Source organism: Hyaena hyaena, unplaced genomic scaffold, assembly GCF_003009895.1.
Source record: "Hyaena hyaena isolate Hyena2069 unplaced genomic scaffold, ASM300989v1 scaffold_1223, whole genome shotgun sequence".
NCBI lineage: Eukaryota > Metazoa > Chordata > Mammalia > Carnivora > Hyaenidae > Hyaena > Hyaena hyaena.
Window position 1 is genome coordinate 184,613 of NW_024081860.1, and position 23,633 is coordinate 208,245.

General features: G+C 41.6%; 1 protein-coding gene across 2 annotated transcripts in view; it reads left to right on the top strand.

The window, feature by feature from the left end:
• The first annotated feature begins 961 nt into the window (after positions 1-961).
• Positions 962-23,633, top strand: part of GCM1 (glial cells missing transcription factor 1) — a 29,084-nt gene continuing 6,412 nt past the window's right edge. Inside the window, exons 1-2 of one of the 2 annotated variants that reach the window (XM_039222960.1) lie at positions 962-1,195; positions 13,091-13,299. In XM_039222960.1, the coding sequence (XP_039078891.1) occupies positions 13,225-13,299 (75 nt within the window). In that variant the 5' untranslated portion in view covers positions 962-1,195; positions 13,091-13,224. Of the gene's footprint in view, positions 1,196-9,825; positions 9,934-13,090; positions 13,300-23,633 lie in introns of those variants that run through there. The other variant, XM_039222959.1, reaches the window with a different exon arrangement.

A 23,633-nucleotide genomic window follows, 5' to 3' on the forward strand; every position in this document is an offset into this window, starting at 1 on the left:
TAGTAAATTTTATGTTATGTATTTTTTTTACCACAATAAAAAAAAATAGGAAAAATAAGCAGCTTAAGTACATGATGTGTAAATCAAGTAGCATTCCCAGAAATAAAATCAGGTGTGCGTGCTGGAATCTTACATGTATGCAGCACAACAGTAGGCGTTCATTACACTTGTGGGGCCTGCTGAATTGCATTGGGTCTCCACATAGCAACTTTTCAAGTGATTTCCAAGAATTGTTCTCAAGGCCACGTTTTTTGGATAAGGATAGAAGGAATTACAAGAAAGGTGACTAAAATACATTTTTATAAATACCAAGTTCCAAATATTACTCTGGAGAAAAAGGAAGTGTTACAGAAACCATAGTTTCAAAAGGACAGTCCATTTCAGCTTAGTTGTTTGTATTGCTACCTTCCAAATGACTGGAATTTTTGGTAAATGACACCACAGGGGACCTTGGGCAATCGTCTGGTCCAAACCATGCCTTCAGGCAGGTAAGATATCATCATCCTATTTTGCAGATGAGGCAATCCTGGTGCTCAAAGAGGTAAAGAACTTTGTCTCAAGTCACACAATGAGTGAAGGAGTTGGCGTCCAGAACTTGGGGCTCCTGCCTGCCAGGACCTGGGCTTGTTTACGCTTTGTCATGTTCTGTTTTCCCCAAGTCTCAGGATCTCTGTTTTTCTACCACATTCTAGAGTTCATATATTTAGCCATCCTAATTATTGTGTACAAAAGAAATCTTTGAGTGTGCCCCCAGGCTGTTGCTCTGGGAAAAGACCGGTGGTTAAAAAGCTTCTCAGAGTTGATGTGATGGATATCTGGAATTGAATCCAAGACTCAGACTCTGAAGACAGGAATCCATGTGATGGTGGATGAACTGGTTGACCTCTCTGATTCTCAGATTCCTCATCTGTTTAAAAACATGCCCAATTCCAAGTGTTCTTGTGAGTCAAATGAGATTTGTTTGTGAAGGTATTTGGTATAGTATAAAGAAAATGGTGGTTTTTAAAGCGTGGCCACCGAGTCTTGGGGGTCCCCCAGACCCTTTCAGGAGGTTTACAAGATTAAAACTATTTTCATGAATATTCTAACATGTTATTTACCTTTCTTCACTGTAAATCTCTTACACATATGCAGTGAGGTTCCCAGAGCCTACACAACATTCACATGGACGGTAACAGATGGAACGCAGAAGCAGGTATGAGATGTCCTGCCGCTTTCTATTAGATTAGATATTAGAGATTCACAAAAATTATTACAGTGACTCATTCTATGAATTTTTGTTTTGAAGATCCAATTATTTTTTACCTAAGTGCTATTTGTGTTAAAACATACTGGGTTAGGGACGCCTGGGTGGCTCAGTCAGTTCGGCATCTGACTTCGGGTCAGGTCATGATCTCGTGGTTTGTGGGTTCGAACCTCGTATCAGGCTCTGGGCTGAACGTTTGCTCAGAGCCTGGAGCCTGCTTTGGACTCTGTGTCTCCTTCTCTCTCTGCCCTTCCTCTGCTCATGCTCTGTCTCTGTCTCTCAAAATTAATGTAAAAAAAGTTTTTTTAATATACTGGGCATTACTATTATTTTATATTAGTTAACAAATATTTCAAAACTTTTTCAGCTCTAATTTATAATCTGGTAAATCTTGACATTGTAACCACATAAGCCAAACCTTTTGAGATTCTAATTCTTTCCTTTTTTTATTTTATTTTTTTAAAATGTTTTTATTTATTTTTTAGAGAGACAGTGTGAGCAGGGGAGGGGCAGAGAGACACACAGAATCCGAAACAGGCTCCAGGCTCTGAGATGTCAGCACAGAGCCCGATGCAGGGCTTCAAAGCACAAATTGTGAGATTATAACCTGAGCCGAAGTTGGACACTTAACCAACTGAGCCACTTAGGCGCTCCTCTCAGGATTTCTTAAGAGTGTAAAAATGTTTGAACACTGCTGCTATAAAGTGTACAAATAGTAGATATTTTTACTTTGTATCACCGACTTTAAAAAAGAGAGAAATATCATGATAGAAAAGGATGCACATTTCTTGCAGAAAAATTAAATGTTTTTTAAAAAATTTATTTTAGTAATCTCTGCACCCAACCCGAGGCTCAAAATAACAACCCTGAGATCAAGAGCCACATGCTCATTTGCCTGAGCCGGCTGGGTGCCCCTTTTATGGAAAATTTAGAAAATTACAGATAAATATAAAGAAGGAAATAAACTCTACCAAGAATCTCATGAGTGGTTACCATTTTTGTTGCATTTTTCTCAGTATTCTTTTATTTTTTATTATTTTTTTTTTAACAGAGGTATCATTACCACATATGTTATATTAGTTTCAGGTGTCCTATCGGTCTTCTTTCATTTCAAATATCTAAGCTGTGATTTTGCCAGGCTTCATTGGGTGGCACGAATTGAGGCTGTTATGTGCTGGCCTTTGGCCCCACCTGCAGGATCGCAACTCCACTCAACTCTCTCTGGGATTGTGTTTTCTTTTATATATATATATATTTTAATGTTTTATTTATTTCTGAGAGAGAGAGAGACAGCGTGAGCAGGGGAGGGTCAGAGGGAGAGGGAGACACAGAATCTGAAGCAGGCTCCAGGCTCTGAGCTAGCTGCCAGTACAGAGCCTGATGCATGACTCGAACCCACGAACCATGAGATCATGACCTGAGTCGAAGTCGGACGCTTAACCGACTGAGCCACCCAGGCGCCCCTGGGATGGTGTTTTCTTCAAGGAATGTCTCGCGTGTGCTCATCACTGAGTCTGCTGAGTTACCACATTCGTCCACCACTCTCCCTCTCCTGCTCTGCTCTGTTTGGGGACGGTAGCTGCTAGAGCCTCCCTCCACAGCCCGCCACAGAGGGACACCCCAGTGCCTGGTCCTACATCTCCGAAAGGGCACGCTGGTTCCCTCCACTGCAGGTGAGCAGGAACCGTCAGAAGCGGTGGGGGCTTGGGTGTGCTGGACCCAGTCCTGGGTGCCTCACTGTGGGCAGGATCTCCGCCCTCCTATTTTGTCTTATGGGCTTTGGTGGTGGGCAGTTGTACTGAAGGCATCCCTTTCACTTACCCTCTCTCTCCCCAACCCCCTCCATTCCCGCCATCTTTCTAGTCCTGAGATAGGAACCCACCTCCGGCTAAAGATGTGGCAGTTTACACTCTGAGTGCTGAATATCACCCGAACCACTCTCCGGATGACCAAGGTTCGGTATTTTAAGAAGTAGTACTTTACAGCAGCAGTCGTCAAACTTTTGGTCTGTTTTCACTCTTCAAAATTAATAAGAACCTCCAACAGCTTTTGATTATGTGGTTCTTTCTACCCACATTTATCATATTAGACAACAGAACTGAAAACAGTTTGGAATATTTATTAATTCATCTCAAATAACAGTAACAACTTGTTACATTTTAACAGATAACATTTTATGTTAACATTTATGAAAAATAACCATAAAACCATGTTTCTATGAAAATGACCATAAAAATTTTAGTTTTTATGAAATGTAATTTGGGTACCTCACTCCTTCCTGGAGATGGTAAGATTCTAATCCTGCTTTGACTATTCTATGATTCTTTTTTTTTTTTTTTTTTACTCTGTGACTCTTAAATTTTATAACGTTGGTATTGATTTCCTAAAATGCAAAATTATTTAAGAAACAATAGTTTCCTCAATTCTGATTTTACTCCCAGTGTTATCAAGCTGTAGGACATGCCATTTCTTGCCTTTCAGTACAAAAGGACAGCAAAATATTTATAGGAAACAGCAAACAATTCTTTATTTTTTAAATGTTTATTTGTTTTTGAGAGAGAAAGGGGAGGGGCAGAGATAGAGGGAAACAGAATCCAAAGCGGGCTCTGCACTGACAGCAGAGGGTCTGATGTGGGCCTTGAACTCACAAGCCATGAGATCATGACCTTACCTAAAGTAGGACACTTAACTGACTGGACCACCCAGGCGCCCCTCCCATTATTATTTTTTTAATGTTTATTTATTTTGAGAGAGAGAGAGAGAGCGTGCACTCATGTGTGCTCACAGGAAAGAGAAGCAGAGAGAGAAGGAGAGAGAGAATCCCAAGCAGGCTTCACACCATCAGCTCAGAGCCTGACATGGGGCTCCATCTCATGAACCATGAAACCATGACCTGAACCAAAATCAAGAGTCAAATGCTTAACCAAGACTGAGCCACCCAGGTGTCCCAATAGTCCACTATTATTAATTTGAGAGTTTGTTTGTTTTTTGCTTTTGTTTTTTTTTAAGGGATTGACATTTGGGTTCACGGTTGTGATTTTTGATATTACATATATATCACTCATGTTTCTATAAGTAGAACAGCTCTCAAGTTTTAGAGTAAGTATGTTTTCTTTTCCTTTTTTAAGTAAGCTTTGTGCTCCCATACGGGGCTCAAACTCGCAACCCTGAGATAAAAAGTTACATTCTCTACCAACTGAGCCAGCTAGGCACCCCTTAAAGTAAATATTTTTTCAAAAATTTTTAACGTTTATTAATTTTGGGGGAGAGACAGAGTGCAAGCAGGGGAGGGGCAGAGAGAGAGGGAGGCAGAGAATCTGAAACAGGCTTGAGGTGCTGTCAGTACAGAGTCCCATGCAGAGCTCAGACTCCTGAACCGCGAAAACATGGCCTGAGCCGCAGTTGGTCACTTAAGCAACTGAGCCACCGAGGCGTCCCTAAAGTCAGTATTTTAAAATTTCACAATAGTTTCCAGAGAACACCATCACATCCAGGGGCTTCCCCACCTGAACCACCAATTAGGGATGGTCAACCATGTCTGTCTTGTCTGCGCAGAGACTGAAAAAGAGAACACTAAGTCAGCCTTTTATTGCTCAGAATAGACGCATCTCAGATGCGAATCCAAGATAATGCAGGGTGGTTTATAACTGAAGAATATTATATAGAACTTGGAGAATTCTCCACATGAGAGCCACAAATGACTTAAGATTTGAGAACCCCTAGGCGTGACTGGGTGGCTCAGTTGGTTGGGTGTCCGACTTCAGCTGAGGTCATGATCTCGCAGTTTGGGCCCCGCGTCGGCCTCTGTGCTGACAGCTCAGAGCCTGGAACCTGCTTCTGATTCTGCGTCTCCTCCTCTCTCTTCCCCTCTCCTGCTCATGCTCTCTGTCTCTCAATAATAAATAAACGTTAAAAGAATTTTTTTAAAGAAACCCTAAAGGAAAAATCCAAAGTTCAGTTTTGCAAAGCACAGAAAATAGAGCTCCAAGAAGTCCTTTGATTACCTGCTTTAATAACTACACGTGGTGGGAGCTCCTGGCTGGCCAAGTTGCTTAAACTTCAGCTCAGGTCATGATCTTTTGGTTCCTGGGTTTGAGCCCCACATCAGGCTCTGTGCTGACAGCTCAGAGCCTGAAGTCTGTTTTTTATTCTGTGTGTGTGTGTGTGTGTGTGTGTGTGTGTGTCCCTCTTCTGCTTGTGCTCTCTCTCTCAAAATAAATAAATGAACATTTAAAAAAATGCATGTGCAGGTTAAGAGTCTAAGTGGGCTGATGATGACAGGTGTTTGTGTCCTGCACATTTGACTAAGGTGAGATATTAAGAAGCATTTTTCTGACTTTAAGTGGGTATCAGACAAGTCCCTTTGGGCGCCCACCTTTCAAAGGATAGATAAAAGGAGAATGGTTTATTTTGAAATCTGGGCTAAACTTAAGCTTACCTAGATGGAAGATGTGTGAGGTGACCTTTAACAGGTGCGACCTGAAAGACCCCATTGAAAGGAGTGAAAGTGTAAGTGGTATTTTGTAGATCCCATAATTCCAAACAAGAGAATTGGCATTGGCCACAGGCTTGCCTGAATGCAGGTCACATTCCTGCCTCTCCCTTTGTCTATCTTTTTCTGCAGAGAGAGAGAGAGAAGAGAATCCCAAGCTGCTTCTGCTTTGTCAACACAGAGCCTGATGTGGGGCTTGATCCCATGAACCATGAGATCATGACCTGAGTGGAAACCAAGATTCTCCCACATGTGCATGCATGCTTAACCAACTGAGCCACCAAGGTGCCCCCATTGCTCAGATTCTGCCATGTGACAGCAGAGATATAGCCACACACCTTTCAGGGAAGGCTTATAATTTGGCATCCAAAATGAAAGAACAATCTCTCCACCTCTGACTTGGGAAATTCTAGGGAAGGATTGTGTAGGTCAGACTGGGTGCCATGCCGGAAGGGACAGAAAACTCTGATGGACAGCCTTTGGGGGAAGAGCAGTTTCCTAAAACAATGGTGAAGTAAGGAGGCAAGGGATAGTTGATACCATAAAGGGCTGCTGTGTCAGAGAGATTTACTCTATCATGAAGGGAATGCCTTTTAACATCCTTGTTTTCAGTTGATATTTCTCCTTTGACCAAGATCAGATTACTGATGTCAAGAGATTGTCTACTTTGTGATCTTGTAGAGATTGAGTTACTTAACCCCTCTGTGCCTCAGTTTCTCAGACTAATATAGCTTAATAATACTGTACTTCATGAGGTTGTTGTGAGGATACGATGTTTAGAGCAATGCCTGACATACAATAAGGGTTAAATAAATGGCTTAGTTCATGGTAGAGGGACCAGAAAATGGGTGGAGGTAGGGCCTGGAACTTCTACTGAGATAAGGTAGGCACTGGGTAGATAGACACAGTCGCAGAAGCTGGAAAAACTTATTCATCTAGTGCAGCAAGGTGTCTAAAGGCTATGGATTAGAAACCACAGGTGGTAGTCTAGGCAAGCAACTAGACCTTGAGGGTCTGCGTTAAGGGTCTGTCATACTTGTCCTAAAGCAGAAGAAGTACAATGCTGCTCTCTCCTTGGCCCTCTCTAAACATTTGGAAATATAGGGGTAGGAGGCTGTGGTTGACATTGTGACTTGGATATGTTGCTGGCCTTTAGTGTCTGGGGAAACAGTATTTTCATGGGACAGTCCTATACAGAGATGAACTTTCCTTAAAAAATGCCTAAAGCACCACCTCCAATGAAAGAAACCAGAATGACCTCAGGAGGCATCCCCCATAGTGTCAGGGAATGCAAGACGGAGGAACTGAGAAATCTAAGCTTCTGTGGTTGTGATCAGTCACCAAGCAATAGGGCTTCTGGGCACCTGGCTTTTAGGGCAAGATTCTTGTCTTCAGGGAGGAGGCAGAGATTGAAAAGAGCGAGGTGGAGCTCTGAGTAAACAGGAGCAGAGACAAGACTCCAGACTCTGAACAGCACTGGGTGGTTCACGTAGGACCATGGCCAGCCGGCTCATCTGAGTTCTGCCCCAGCTCTGCTGCCTACACGCTTGTGAGATACCATTTCCGTAAGCCCTGATTGACTCCTCTGTCAAGGGGGTATGATAAGCATGGCATCTGCCACATAGGGGACCTGTAAGGATCAGGTGTTAGCATGGCACCTGACAACGTTGTAAGTGTGCCATCAAGGGAAGTGGCCATGATTATTGTTGTCATTAATAACAATGATGGAGATCCAAGTAGGAGAATCTGGATGAAAGGTAGGATGTTGGCCTTAAGAAGGTAGAAGTGCTGTTGCCAGTCTGACATTCAGTCACAGCCCAATCAGAGTGTGGAGACAGCTCCTCGGTTCCTTCCTGTGTTGGGGGGGGGGTTGGTTATTGGGACGAGGATGGATGTGATGCTGCACAGGGTGTCAGCAGGTCACTGTGTGAGGAGACAGGAAGTGGAAATACCAATTCTCCATAAAGGAACTAGCAGCTTAGCTGGGGGAGGTGGGGGGGGGGCCAGGACTAAAACTCATAAAGAGTAAACATAATAGTATGTACATATACTCTTATAATTCTGCAAAGTAGTATCTGTGTTTAGTGATGTATGTGGGGGAAAACCAGTCTGAAAGGACATGACCAAAATGTTAAAAATGGGGATATCTAGGAGATGAGAACATGATTTTTTTTAATATTGTGATTTTATTTTATAATTAGAAGAAGATGTTAGTTCTAAGTGATCTAAGACAGCATGTCATTCGGTTAAGAGTTCTGGAACACCACAGAAATGAGAAGCCGTGTGTTCTAAAATACTATGGGAGGATCCATAAGGATCAGGGAGGTTCCTGAGGGATGGATAGGATTCAGACATGGATGGCAGAAGACCTAAGGGAGTGGATATCACGATGGGTGTGCCAGTTAACCAATTTATTATCTCTCAGGTCTAAAATCCATTTTTGGCCCTGCTTTGTGATTCTGGAAATGGACCGTGTAGAACTTTCTCTCTTGCCAGTTGGCACAGCACTAGGCTTTGCCCTGCTACAGAGTATTTGGAGATGTTGAAAGAACACCTTGACCAAGGAGGGACTACAAAAAGTAGATCAAGATTAGTAAGATAAAGCACCAGAAAATGTTTCAGGGTCCCAACCTCCAGAAGGAAGAGAAATTCATTCATGACCTGAAAGACTTCGTAACATTGCCAAAGACTGCCGAGCGTCTTCCTGAGGATTTTGCCCTCTGGCCTGCTCATCCCTTCCTCCTCAGCCTGTCTTACATGGCCAGGACCTTCCTGACAGGCACCTACTTCTCTTAATGCTGAGCACACCGCATTTTCCAGACCACTTTACCTTGCCCACAGTATTGCCACTAACCTGGAACATCCTCTTCCATTCTTTGATGCCTTGACAAATATCCATTTGTCCCTCGAAAGGCTGATCAGGCATCACAATGGTGGAAGAAGTTTCCCCAGATTATTTTCCCTCCAGCTTCATACCTTCCCCTTCAAACTTCTTTCTAGACTGCCTCTATTCCATGCATTATCTTCAGCTTATTTAGTGTTTTTGTTCATCTTTTCCTCTATTAAATTTTTTTATTGTTTATTCTTTTTTGAGAGAGAGAGAGCATGAGCAGGGAGAGGGCATGGAGAGAGAGGGACAGAGGATCCAAAGCAGGCTCTGAGCTGACAGCACCAAGGCCAGTGTGGGGCTTGAGCTAATGGAACCATGAGTTCATGACCTGAGCTGAAGTCTCACATTCAACCTGCTGAGCCAGCCAGGTGCCCCTCCACTACTAAACCTCCTAATGGCTTTAATTTTCCCTTGTATCTCCAGAGCCTAGCAGACAGCCTGGGACATAGCAGGTGGGCTAAACTGACTTGGGCTGTGCCCAGACACCTGAGGACATCTCTAGAAGGGAGAATGGTATTATTTTTTTAAGTTTTTATTTATTTATTTTAAGAGAGAGCATTAGTGGGAGAGAGGCAAAGAGTGAGAGCGAGAGAGAGAGAATCCTAAGCAGGCTCCGTGCTGACAACATGGAACCCAATGTGGGGCTTGATCTCAGGAACTGTGAGATCATGACCTGAGCCGAGTCAAGAATCGGATGCTCAACCGACTAAGCCACCGAGTTGCCTCAAGAATGGTATTATTTGAGAGGATTGGAACGCTCAGAATTAGTGGGGGCATCACTGGTAGGTATAAAATAGCATTTTAGCATTTCTGGTTTAGGAATGTTGACAATCCAATATCTATTCCGGTAAGATCCATCAGCATGATATTTCCCTACCTCTCTCTGTCTGTTCTCATACACAGACAGGGATAAGTGGCAGGAGAATTAAAATCTGCTTTGGGTAGATTTGAGCAGCAAAACACCTATACTTCCTCATGAGGCTCTTTTCAATGCTTATTTCAGTTAAGATTCCCTCTTAACATAAAGGAGGGAAGAACTCAGAGGTGAATTATAGAATATCCATCACATTGCTGGGGACAAGTGGACTGGTTAAGTGACTCCCTGGATCGCTCTTCCCTACCCGTCGCGGAGAGCATCTGGATTTTGATTGGACTACTGCCAGAGCTCATTAGCATAGCGTACCTTGACCTGGATTAGGGAACAGCAGCTCCTGCGTAGAAAATGACCAGAACCTGCTGGGACCTGAACCAGAGATGAGATTTTTGTGACACAATATTGACTGCATCTCCATAAGAAGTCGGAAGGTAAGGAAGCCATAAATCCTGAAGAGAGGCGAATGTAAGGAATGGTACCATAGTCACCCCAGTCATACAGAATTTCAGTTGTTCTACTTGCTTTGGTTCTCTGTAGAAATGATGAAATCTGAATATACTTCGGCCCAAGTTGCTTTAAAAAAAAAAAGGAAGTCTTTATGATTTATTGTTTTTAATTCTGGAGGAAAACTGAGTTGAGTTTATTTTTGAAGGGCTGCAAACAGTCATTACTACGTTTTGTTCTCAACTTTTGGGGAAATAGTAAATGTTTGATCATTTGGCAAAAAATTTATATCGGAGAAAATCAAAAGAGCAATGTAGCTTTCATGCAGCTTTCATGCAGCAAGATTTGTTATTCCCCCACCTTGATTTATTTTGTGTGTATGTTAACTTATTTATTTTGAGAGAAAGTAAGAGAGAGAAGGGAAGGGGCAAAGAGAGAGGGAGAGAGAGAGAAGGGACAGGGCCGAGAGAGAGAGAGAGAGAGAGAGAGAGAGAGAATCCTAAGCAGGCTGTCAGTACAGAGCCTGACTTGGGGCTCAAACTCATCAACTATAAAATCATGACCTGAGCCTAAACCAAGAGTTGGGTGCTTAAGTGACAGAGCCACCCAGGTGTGCCTCCCCTCCCCTTGATTTAAAAGGAAAAGAATTATGTCTATGTCACATAGGCTGAAAACAATGCTTTTGAATTTTTGAGATACAAATCTTGTTATTCAAGGTATTATTTTTTTTAAAGACCAATCTGTCCCAACTAGCTATAACACATTTTAGACCATCTGACTTACTGTTGTTAATGTTCAAAGAGGTAAGTACATAAATCTGTTGCCATCACATTTATACTTGATCTTTGTTTCTCATAGACTTGTTATTTAAATATTCTGAATTCAAGTCCGTCTGTGGCAGCATTTCTTCGGTAACTCAATGTTTATTACCCAAACATAGAATTTGATTTAAAACTCCTGGGGATTTAACCTTGCAAGGCAGTGTTTAAAATGAAGGTGATGGACTTCATGCTCTTTGAGTCTTTGACCACTAGGTTATAAGGTGAGTGTGGTAGGGGGATAGGGAGTGAAGAGACCCCTATTAGCTTGTTATGTAATGGGTATACGTTCAGGTCAACACTCTTCTATATCCATATACTTTCCTTCAGTGTATCTCAGTGATTGACAAGTATTAGGGTTATATAGTTAAGTTACATAACTAAGGAACAGAGCACATGGAATATCCTAAAGTGGAGACCATTAAACTAACTCTAAGTTCAAGTTTATTATTGTTTTATGCAACATCATTATGTCCCTTGTTTTTACAAGAGCACCAGCAAACGAAAATGTCACACATAGAAACATGTTTCATTTTGTGTTTTAATAAACATATTTCATCTGCAAAATGATTAGTTTTTTTCCCTTGGAGTAGAACTCCTCTCTTCCTTCTTTCCTTCCTTCCTTCCTCTTTCTTTTTTCCCTTTCTTCCTTCCTTTTTTTCTTTCTTTTTTTTTGTAAGTCCCCTTTAACCAATTAGAAACTAGAGCGGTATTTCTCATGGGGGGGGGGAGGAAATGCAGTTTACACAAACATTTTTGAATATCTATCATTTATATAAACAACTAAAAAATTTTTTAATGTTTTTTTTTTAGAGAGAGAGAGACAGACAGAGCATGAGCGGTGGAGGGGTCAGAGAGAGAGGGAGAAACAATCTGAAACAGGCCCCAGGCTCTGAGCTGTCAGCACAGAGCCTGATGTGGGGCTCGAATTCACAAACTGTGAGACCATTACCTGAGCCGAAGTCAGATGCTTAACCAACTGAGCCACCCTGGCACCCCACATTTACGTAAACAATTTAATCAAAGTAAAGTGAGATAGAATTTTCTTGAGGGGGGCAAGGAAACGAGAGATTGCTATTGGAAAGTCTTGAAGGGTGCTTTGAGTTATAGTAGAGAAACACTATTTTAAAGCAGTAGTTCTCAGGGCACCTGGGTGGTTCAGTCAGTCAAGTATCTGACTTTGGCTCAGGTCATGATCTCACTGTTCGTGGGTTCAAGCCCCGCATCAGGTTCTGTGCTGGCAGCTCAGAGCCTGGAGCCTGTTTCAGATTCTGTGTCTCCCTCTCTCTCTGCCCTTCCCCCACTCAAGCTCTGTCTTTCTCTGTCTCAAAAATAAATAAAAACTATAAAAAATAAAATAAAGCAGTAGTTCTCAAACAGTTTTGCCCCCCAGGGGACATTTGGCAATGTCTGGAGATATTTTTGGTTGTCACAACAAAAGAATGGATTGCTACTTAATGGTCATAGGCCAAAGATGCTGCTAAACATTCTTTTTTTAAAAATGTTTATCTATTTTTGAGAGAGAGAGCGTGCGCGAGCGAGTGAGCATGAGCGGGGGGAGGGGCAAAGAAAGATGGACAGAGAGAATCCCAAGCAGACTCTATACTGTCAGTGCAGAGCCAACTCAGGGCTTGATCTCACAAACCATGACATCATGATGACCTGAGCTGAAATCAAGAGTCAGATGCTTAACCCACTGAGTCACCCAGGTGCCCCTGCTGTTAAACATTCTACAATGCACAAGATAACCCCCCACAGCAAAGGATTATCAGGTCCAAAATGTCTTTAATGCCAAGACTTTAGACAAATCTGATGAGGATGTCCGTTGATAATATTTGAAGACATAAAGTGCACACTGGATTTACTGAGGACATGAAAATTAATCTCTGTGGCAATTTAGATTTAAAAAATACTTCTAGATAACTTTTGTTGTGATGTTTCCCACTTGTAACTTGAACCACATGTTAGCCAATGTACAAAAGTATATCCATGAAAACAACTCCAAGCAGTTCTTCCTCTTGCCCCAGGGAATATGGAGGAAAGTTTCTAATCACTGGCTGCAGATGACAGTGGTTGCTAGTCAGGCTTTCCCAACTTGGGTCTAACAGTGAGAAAGGAAGCCCATGCCTGAGGTGAAAACGATGATCATGGTGCCTCTGATTCCCCATGGTCAAGCTTTATTTCAACAAGATCACTAATGGCTTCTACATTGTTTTTATTTGTATGCTGGTGCTTGAAAAAAATGTCAATGAAACAGGTTTTTCTGGCAGGCAAGCACTGATTTGTATCTCTTTAACGGTCAGTATTACTATCATTTATTTTTTAGTGTCAGAAAATAGTCTCCAGGTCTAAGCTGCTTGAGTGGGCTGATCAAGTCTACAAAGCACCTTTGAAAACAAAATTCTCAACCACTTCTGCGGGAAGTTGGATAGGCAAAAACCCGTGGGTGACCTGACTATCATGGAGCCTGAGGACTTTGATTCCGAGGACAAAGAGATGTTAAGCTGGGATATTAATGATATGAAACTTCCACAGGTATGTACTTGTTATAAGAATCTGCCTTCAGCATTTGGCTGTAAAGCTTGACACTTAACTTGCTAAGACCTAGAAGGAAATTGGTGAGGGTCCAAGCTGGGTAAATTCCTCTCCTACAGAGCTTCAGCTGGGTATTCAATTGAGGAATTTTAAGAGGGGAAGCCATAACCTATAATTTGAGCGGGTCTTTACCTATCAGACCCCCCCTCCCCCCCACCCACAGAATAGTTATAGACTGAAACAAAGAAAATGCTACTTCCCTTCTCTTTCAACATTGATTTGGCTCATGTTGCCCCCACCTTAGCTAGCTAGTAGAATAAAGTCCATGATAAAGTTTGTCCATAGATTGACTCTGCAGAATACACAAGTTCCCACACAACCTTATTTGCTATAATAATGGTTTTAAATTAAATCTGTAACTGGAATGTCCAAATGATGGTGCTTTTATGGGATACAGAGCTCTTCTAGAACTTTTGTTAAGTAATACATGATACATACATGCTGGGAGTTTTCCAGCTACAGAGTGACTTTCATTTCATATTTTCTTTGCCTTCATTTTTGGCATTTGACTTTTTAACTTTTAACTCTTAATTTGGTGGAAAACATTAATTGTTTAAAGTGGATGCCCTTTCTGGCATTTGAAGGATGTTTTCACTGGAGGTTGTTGGAAAGGATGTTGGGAAGGCTGACGAGACCACCAGTACCATGTGATGAAAAGGTCAAGCTGGTCTTCCTGATTTCGGAAACAAGAAATTTGGATTATCCCAAGTAGGGCAGAAAAAATGAGGTCCCACAGTCTTGATTTATAACCATTCCAGATTTCATTCTAATGAAGATTTCTGCATCACTCCAAATTTCACTCTAATGAAGATTTTCTTTTGTTTCTCTCTGTTTGCTCCTTAAATTCCCCTCTCCATTACCTTTTGGTGGGTCTTAGAAGAGCTGGGAGACACAAAGTATACCCTGCTTTCCACTCATCTAAGGATGGTTAAATAAATCACAGCCCAATCATATAAATAAATACCTATTGTAGAAATTTGTCCTTATAGTTGCTGTTAATGGTTTATGATTGTTGTAGCTGTTTTAGGGGAAACTTGAAAGTACATTTTAGTCATTCCTGGCTCAGGGACCTATATATTTAGTCCTTTTCTCGATTTCTTTATTGTAGCTCACAAGTAGAATGTGGGTGTCCTAAATATCAAGAGTGGAAGTTAAGCAGGTACATAGAAGATTTGCAGAGTCACATCCTAGAGCAGGGGTTTTAATGGGGCTTGAGAACCCTCTGAAATGGTGGGTAACACTGTGTACTATCATGCAATTTTTTGTTCCGGGACAGAGGACTCATATGTTTCATCAGATCTGTAGACAAAAGGAAGAACCACTTCTCTGGAGGGAAATTCAGGGCTCGTAAAAGTTAATTTTCCCACATGAATTTCCCAAAACAAAAACAGTCTCAGCTACTCAAGACATGAAATTCAGAAATTCACAGCAAAAATACACCTTCACTTTTGAAAATGTATCATTTATAGTTAATCAAAAAGTTGGATTGCTCATGGAAATAGCTTTGTGAGCTTCAAGTGCCCTTGTGAAAAATATGCCAGGGAAATGATGAAAAGTGCAATGTCTCTTAATATTTTCCATGCAGAGACAACACCATCCTGATCTGGGTGTGTGCTGCCTCTGGAATCCTATCAAAAACTCGCTGAAATGAAAAATAAGATTTCCAAGCACATTAAGTTGTATATTTTGTGAGCCTATCTGGAGGCTGAGTGGTTGCACTGTGTAAACCGGGATACGGAGACAAAGCTCGGCCTTGGGATTCCAGCTCTGCCTCTTTTTTAATCTTTAAAGCCTCAGGGAGTTGTTTACCTTTAAGGAGACTCCCTTTCCTCTTCCGAAAGTGAAGCAGTTGCACTCACCGTCTCTTGTAGAAGTTTTCAGTTCTAATGATCTAGGATTCTGTGACCTGAGGTTAGGAAGGCAGCCTGCTTCTAGAACTGGGGGCCCAGTGTGCACACAATGCCCGGCATGTATTGACAGCAAATAACAAATGTGGAATTTGTTAGTGAATGGCTCCTCTGCTAGAATCTGTGGGACCCTAAACAAATCAATTTTCTCAAGTCTCAGTCACCAGCTCAGTATAAGGAAAACAGTAATTCCTTACATACCTTGCCTCAGTCCCTAAGCTCTTTAGAGCAGCATTTCCTAAAGGATGTTCTATAGAGTATAAGGGATGATGTATTTTGGTGGTTATTGTAAAGAAAGAGAAAACAGAAACACTAAGTTCAACAGTTAAACATATTTTTTTTGCTGCAGACTTCCATCCATGCATTGGTGGTGCTCCCAAGGGGAGGCTGTGTTAGGCACTATGGCCCTGATTTGTTTTTGATCCTGGAGCCCTCTTCATGGAGCCCCTCAGGCGATTAATGTTCTTCATGTCACCTGTTTGGGCACAAAAAATGTGGTTTAAAGGATCAAATGCAATTGCTTATCATTATTATAAATTTCCCCAATGTCATTCTTTGTCACTTTCATACAAGAAATTTAGAGTTTATTTTTCATAATTTTGTGTTCTTGCCAGAATGATTACTTCTGCAATAATCGGGCAAATTCCTATGACTTATAGACCAATTTCTTTCCTGCCAATCCACTCACACACTTCAGGTTTTAAGATGGTCACCTGAATGTTAATTGCATCTTCCATTCCTCTAAATTCCATACCCCCTTGTATATCTTAGATATATGAAGATGTATGGATTAATATATCTGGCAGTGAATGGTGACGTCCTCATTAGCACATCTAACATTTCCGAGTGACTGGAATACGTCAGACCCTACAGCAGGCTCCAGGGATACAGAGGCTATTAAGCTATGTTAACTTTCATGGGAGGGCTCGTGATCATCTGGCAAATGGAACAGGGTTCGTGCCTGAACGGAGAACCTACGTCATGCAGAAAAATGCTGGAGGTACTTGAAAGAGGATGTCTGTAATTCAGGGTGCCTTAGGCATGGGAAGCAAGGCAGAGCTTCTGGTAAAGGGCTTTCTCTGGAGAAGCTGTAAAATGTAAAAGGAAGGATCAGGGCAGGGGAAGGAAGCAAACAGGACAGTCAAGGTAGAGCAGGTCACCAAAGTCCCAAGGCTATTCAGCCTGTGCATTTGAGGGAGCTTGTGCATAGGCATTCGGCCAGATATTTGGGAGGCTACTGGCAGGAAAGGTGGTTCAGAAGCAGGCTATCCTAAGAGGATTCCATTGTTTCCTGGGCTTTTGGGGTTGCGCAGGATCATGATCAGATCTAGGGCTCAGAGTCCATTTGCCCTTGCTAAGTCATCTCTCCTGTCTATTTGTTTCATGTGGTTCCTTCTTTCGGCTGCATGTATGTCTTTATAAGTCCTCATTTCACTTGTGTCTGGTCACTCTTCTAACTTGAGGTTATTTTAATACCATTTCTCCTTACTCTGGCCCCCAGGGACCCAGCCCAGAACTGCAGGCACTCAATATGCTCAAAAGCATCATTTTTAAAATGTCTCTATTCCAGACTAATGTGATACACCAATTTTGCTTTCCCTTTATACCTCCCCCTTAAATTCCATTTTCATTTTAAAAGTTCAAATATAATTGCTTTAGGGTTTGCTTGGCCCAAGAAGCAAATGTCTGGTGTTGGTTTAGTCTTATCATTAAAAATGTTAATTACAAATTCTTGGAAAGTGGCACAATCTCATTAATACTGACTCTAACACTTGGATACCTAAGAAAGTTCCTTTTTTCTTTTTGTTGGTTGAAAATTGGGAAAGGAATCACTTATTTTGCCTCCTAAGTAGTACCCACTTCAGCAGGGTGATGAGAACACCCGCCCTGTTCCTAACACCAGCCGGTCCCTGTGAGCACAAGTACAGAGTTTTCCAATAGCACCACAGCAGACAAACCCTGAATCATTCTATTCCCAAGCAGGAGTGGTGTTCAGATTAAACCTGTGGCCAGGGGTGCCTGGCTGGCTCAACTGGTAGAGCATGCAGATATTGATCTCAGGGTGTGAGTTCAATCCCCATATTAGGTATAGAGCTTACTTTATTTTTTTCTGTTTTCATGCACAATTTTCACTTGGGTCTTTTTTTTTTTTTTAAATATAATTTACTGTCAAGTTAGCTAACATATAGTGTATACAGTGTGCTCTTGGTTTTGGGGGTAGATGCCTGTGATTCATGAATTACATACAATACACAGGACTCATCCTAACAAGTGCCCTCCCCAATGCCCATCCCCCACCCCCCCATCAACCTTCAGTTTGTTCTCTGCATTTAAGAGTCTTTTATGGTTTGCTTCTCTCTCTCTGTTTTTATGTTATTTTTCCTTCCCTTCCCCTATGTTCATCTGTTGTGTTTCTTAAATTCCACTTACGAGTGAAATCATATATTTGTCTTTCTCTGACTGACATTTCACTTAGCTTAATACCCTCCAGTTCCATCCATGTTGTTACAAATGGCAAGATTTCATTCTTTCTCATTGCCAAGTAGATATATACCATTGTGTGTACACGCACACACACACACACACACACATACACACACCACATCTTCTTTACCCATTCATCAGTTAATGGACGTTTGGGCTCTTTCTATAATTTGGCTATTGTTGATAGTGCTGCTATAAACATTGGGGTACATGTTAGAGCTTACTTTAAAAAAAATCCATGGCCAAAGCCACACAAAGTCATTAACTCACAAAATCCCAATGTTTAAGTAGATTTTATAGAGAAAAGATTTTAAAAAATATACATAGGCTAAACATAAATACCAACCAACCTAAAACCTAGCGGTGAGTCAACCACAAAAAGAGCCAAGTCTCCAATTAATTCCTGGACCATGATTTTAGCCATCAAGGTTGTCTTTGCCTTAAACTTATAAGAGAAGGTGAAACTTTGGGCTCTTTCAGTGAATTCATGTGGCTTAATCTCATCACAATGAGCCAGTAATAGTAATCAGATGTGTCTTGGTGCTAAAGAGCTAACAGGTAAACCAGGTTCTGGGTCTCTTGTCAATTATTATCTGCCTGCATGATCAGGTCACGTTGTTGGTCTGATGGGGACACCCATGACTTTGTCCTCCTTGCTGGTGTTCTCCCTGATCTAAGCTGGGCCTCCTCGGTCCTTGAATCCCCACTGCTGTAGCCATTTCTTCCACCTCATGCTTCTGGTGTGAGAGGGATGGAAACATTACTGCATCTGTGGTAGGAGAAACTCTCCTCTGGGTGCCCGCTGGAAGGTCCCTTGCTTAGCCAGGTAGAGTGGAAAAGGGAAGGAAGAAGAAAAAGGAGAGGTAGGTGATGAAGAATATGGAAGGTGGGGTTCTCTGGCCCACCTTGGTATTGTCCAAGCAAATAAGGAAATTTTTGTTTTGAGTTTGTCCCTTTAACACGGGTAGGAAATTGCAGTGCCAGCCTAAGCTGTTATTTTTTTTTTTTTAATTTTTAAACGTTTTTTATTTTATTTTTTTGAGAGATGGAGACAGAGCGTGAGTAGGGGAGTTGCAGAGAGAGAGGGAGACACAGAATCTGAAGCAGGCTCCAGGCTCTGAAGTGTCAGCATAGAGCCCAACACGGGGCTCGAACCCATGAACCATGAGATCATGGCCTGAGCCGAAGTTGGACGCTTAACTGACTGAGCCACCCAGGCACCCCTAAGTTGTTATTTTTTAATTAACTCAAAAGTATTTTGTTGAGTTGAATTTCTTCCTTTCATAACACTTAGAGTTTGGTTTCCAGTTAGCCTAGAAGAGCTGAGTTCCTGAAAAGTCGTATGGAAATCAAAAGGCTGGTTGAATTTTTTCCCTGTGTTCCATAAGTAACATCTCATTTTTTCACTCTATCTGATATGCTTAAAGGTATATCTGTTTGCTCTCCTTGTTTTATTTGGAGACATTAATTATAAAGAATTGAGCTATGAGGAGCCTGAGTGGCTCAGTCATTTGAGCCTCCGACTCTTGATTTCAGCTCAGATCATGATCTTATGGTAATGAGATGGAACCCCAGGTCAGGCTCCCTGCTGTGTGTGAAGCCTGCTTAAAATTCTCTCTCCTTCTCTCTCTGTCCTTCCCCCACTTGCATGTGCAAGCTTGTGTGTGCTCTCTCTCAAAATAAACTTTTTAAAAAAGAATTAAGCTATTCTTAGCACGAAAGAAAATCTGCAGATAATTGCTTTATGTGAGAGTGGATTATATTCCAAGTGAAATCTATTTTAATGTAACAACATAATAATGTAGGTGTTTTGATACCTTATTTCAGAATTTTGATTTTCATTTTATTAGTTTTATATAATAGTATATATTTAATTCTTAAGGGACCCTATTAGAACTTTAAGTAGTTAAGCCAAGCAGAAAGAGGAAGGGTGGGTGCTCTAGAATTCCATGGAGTTGCAAAGATTTTTAGTGAAAGGATTAGATCTCTTAGTAAAAAAAAATTAGAGAAGTCGTAGAAATGTTAATTAAACCCCCAGTGATGTTACCCATGAGATTATAAAAGATAAGTCACTTAAATTTACATGTTGGAAACCTTAAGAGTATTCCCTTTAAATTATAAACTTCTTAACCAAGAGGAAAAACAAAGAGTTACTCATGAAAAGTTAGAAATTAAAATAAACAGATCTCTTGAAAAAAGAAAATATGTTATGGAGATTTGCTAAACAAGATTAAGAAATGATTATTCTTGGGGCGCCTGGGTGGCTTAGTCGGTTAAGCGTCCGACTTTCGCTTAGGTCATGATCTCGCGGTTCGTGGGTTCGAGCCCCGCGTCGGGCTCTGTGCTGACTGCCAGCTCAGAGCCTGGAGCCTGTTTCAGTCTGTGACTCCCTCTCTCTCTGACCCTCCCCTGCTCACGCTGTCTCTCTCTCTCTCCTAGAAATAAAAATAAAAAACATTAAAAAAAAAAAAAGAAATGATTATTCTTACTTTTTAAATTTTACCTCTCTGGTGCCTTAAATTTACAAGGCTTTCAGAGATCATTATCATTCGACCCCTAGGTTCCTTTGCATTATTGGAATCTGGGTTTTGTCTCAATTTCCATATCTACTAAGCATCCAAGTCAAAAGACTGGGCATAGAGAATAGCTTGATATGAACGCATTTACTGCTAGTAATTTTCTCAAGCCCATACATTGTCAGAATTATTACTGCATTACTGATGAAACTAGAAAAGTAGGCTGCCAGTGGAGAGGCTCTAGAGGGGGGAAAAAAAAAAGCTTAAAAGCCAGCCAAAGGTAGGGACACCTGGCTGGCTCAGTCAGACCTCTTGACTTCCAGGTCATGGGTTTGAGCACCACATTGGGTGTAGAGATTGCTAAAACAAAACAAAACTTAAAAAAGAAAAAAAGATGGGGCCTCGGGGTGGCTTAGTTGGTGAAGCGTTTGACTCTTGAGTTTGGCTTAGGTCATGACCTTCCAGTCCTTGAGTTTAAGCCCTGTGTCGGGCCCATGAGCTGCTAAGCAAAGGGGCAGCTTGAGATTCTCTCTCTCCCTCTCTTTCTATGCTTCTCCCCTGCTCCCATGTTCTCTCTCTCACAAAACAAATAAAGTTAAAAAAAATGTTTAAAAAAAAGAATGTCAAGTGTAAGCCTGAAAACAAACCTCAACAATGTTAAGATGATTGAAAACACAGTGTTCTCCAGCTACAATGGAATTCAACTAGAAATTAATAGCAAAAGGAAATAAGATAATCTATAAATACATGGAAACTAAGCAATATATTTCTAAATAATCCATAAGTCAAAGAGGAAGCTTCGAAGAGAGATCAAAATATACATTAAACTGACTGGGGAGGAAATACAGTGGAGATCATTTCTTCCTCCAAATATCTGAGACACTCATACACATACCTTCCGCTCCTGATTTGTGGGATTTATGACACTGACCAGCCTGCAGGGGCCATTCACCTTTAAAATGAAAATCTCCATTCCTCTACAAGTTTACATTGCCCTTTTCTTTGCTACCCTGACTGCTGTGCTTTGTGTTTGAGTAATTTAAATCCACTAGTAGATCTTTATAGTCCAAATTGTTAAAGGTCCATATTTTAATGTTTTTTTTTAAGTTCATTCATTTTTAAGAGAGAGAATTCCAAGCAGCCTCTGAGCTAACAGTGTAGAGCCCAACTTGGGGCTCCATCCCACAAACTGTGAGATCATGACCTGAGCTGAAATTAAGAGTCAGACACTGAACTTACTGAGCCACCCAGGTGCATTTTAATGTTTTAACCAGTATTTTTATTGCTTCTGAAGATAAGTATTATGCATTCTATGGCATTTCTATGACCAAAGAAAACAAGGGGGCATTGTTTAGAGCCTGGGGTCAGAAGGGAGAGAAGAGAAGGCAGTGGAGCAAGCTGGAGTGGGGCTGTCTGAGGTGAATCTTACCCCGCTCAGAATTACTAGGGAATTGGGGGAGGGGAGGAAAGACCTGGAAAAAGCCCGCTGTCCATTCTGCACCTTGGCCTGGGCATGCCTGTTTTCGGGAAGCTCTGTGTGGAGCAGAAGAGACTTCTCTGGACACCAAGCTGCCTTCTGCCTTCTTGCATAGCTTCCTGTTCCCACACCACGGCAGGTACAACGTGACACCAGAAGGGCTCACCTGTGCTGTTGTTCTAAGGAAGAATGCTGTGGAAGAAGTTACACCCCTAAAGCTTTTGCTTTATAGAGGCTTGGACTCCCATCTTGCATTTAGCTTGGCAAGGTTTAAAGCATGAAGTGACCTGTCTGTGGGTCTTCTCTCTCCTGAACGCCAGTGGCTCTTACAACACTGGCTGCTTGTGGCCTCAAATCTAGTAAAGTAACAGCTAAAATTGATGGAGGACTTGCTATGCTCCAGGCACTGTTTTAAATGTTTTGTGTATGTTAGCTCAGGGAATCTTCATAACATCCCTATGAGGTGGGTACTCCTGTTCCCTCTGTTTTACAGAGCAGGACATGGAGGCACAAAAAGGGCAAGGAATTTGTTAAGACTTAACAAGGCTGTCTGCCTCACAGGTCTTAACCAGGAGTCAGGAAACATTCTGTAGTGGCCCAGATAGTCAATATTTTAGGTTTTATGGACCATACGGTCTTGGCTACAACTACTTGACTCTACTGTCATAGTGTAAAAGTATCCATAGACAACACTTAAATGAATGAGCATGGCTGTGTTCTAATAAAACTTTATTTACAAATACAGGTAGTGGGCTGGATTTGGCCCATGGGCCCTAGGTAGCAGACCCCAGCTCTTAACTGTTAACTAGCACTACCCCTCAGGTACATGAAACCTCTCATTTATGTTTCCTCAGATTCATCTCCGTTCCCACGACATTCCATTGAAATGGCAACTGCCATTATAGCAGATTTACAGTTTACAACACATCTGCTTCTCACAGTATTTTTGAAGACTATTTTATCACTATCCCCATTTAAAAAAATAAGTTTATTTATTTATTTTGAAAGAGACCAATTGGGGGTGGTGAGGGGGAATCAGAGAGACAACAGGAGAGAGAAAAACCTCAAGCAGGTTCTGAGCCCCAACATGGGGCTCAACTCACAAACCGTGAGATCATGATCTGAGCTGAGATCAAGAGTCTGACATGCAACCAACTGGGCCACCCAGGCACCCCTCACTGTCCCCATTTTGGAGAAGAGACAAATGAGGCTTCAGAGACAAAGTCACTTGCCCAGAGTCTTGTGTTATGAAGTTCTTTCGCGTGTTCTAAACTTGAGATCTAACTCAATAAACACCAACTTTCCCATGCTGTCCTTCCATTCTGATGTTGCTGTTTGCTCTTTTCCTTCTAAAATGCTTTTTTTCTCATAGTCTTTGCTATGCTTTCTTGTTGGGAACTCGAAGGAGAAACACCCTGACTTCTTCTGAACCTTATAGAATCTTGTCTCTGACATTTTAGAATCTTCTTGGTGGAAAATGTTCTTATATCATGCCAGGTCTCTGGGGCCTGTGATGACGGACACAATCTAAGCTTGAGTACGGAGACTGCTTAATGATTGTCATTCTTAAGAACTAGGCGAGATCTGTCAAATGCAGGATCTATGCACCAAAGGGCGAAAGGAATGTGAGCCTCAACATCAGTGACCAACAATTGGTTAGAGTGTAATCCATGCCTGATGCTGTGCTTAGTATTTTTGTATATTATCATCTTCTCAGAACCACTCTTGAGGTAGACAAGTCTCATTATCCCTATTCTGCAGATGAAGAAACAGAAGGAGAGAAAGCCCAAGCAACATATGCTCTAAAGATTGAGTGTACTGCATCTCTGACCTTTTCAAGGAGACCTTAGATGTTCATGTACAGGGAATAGTGCCAGTGGCTGGGCAATA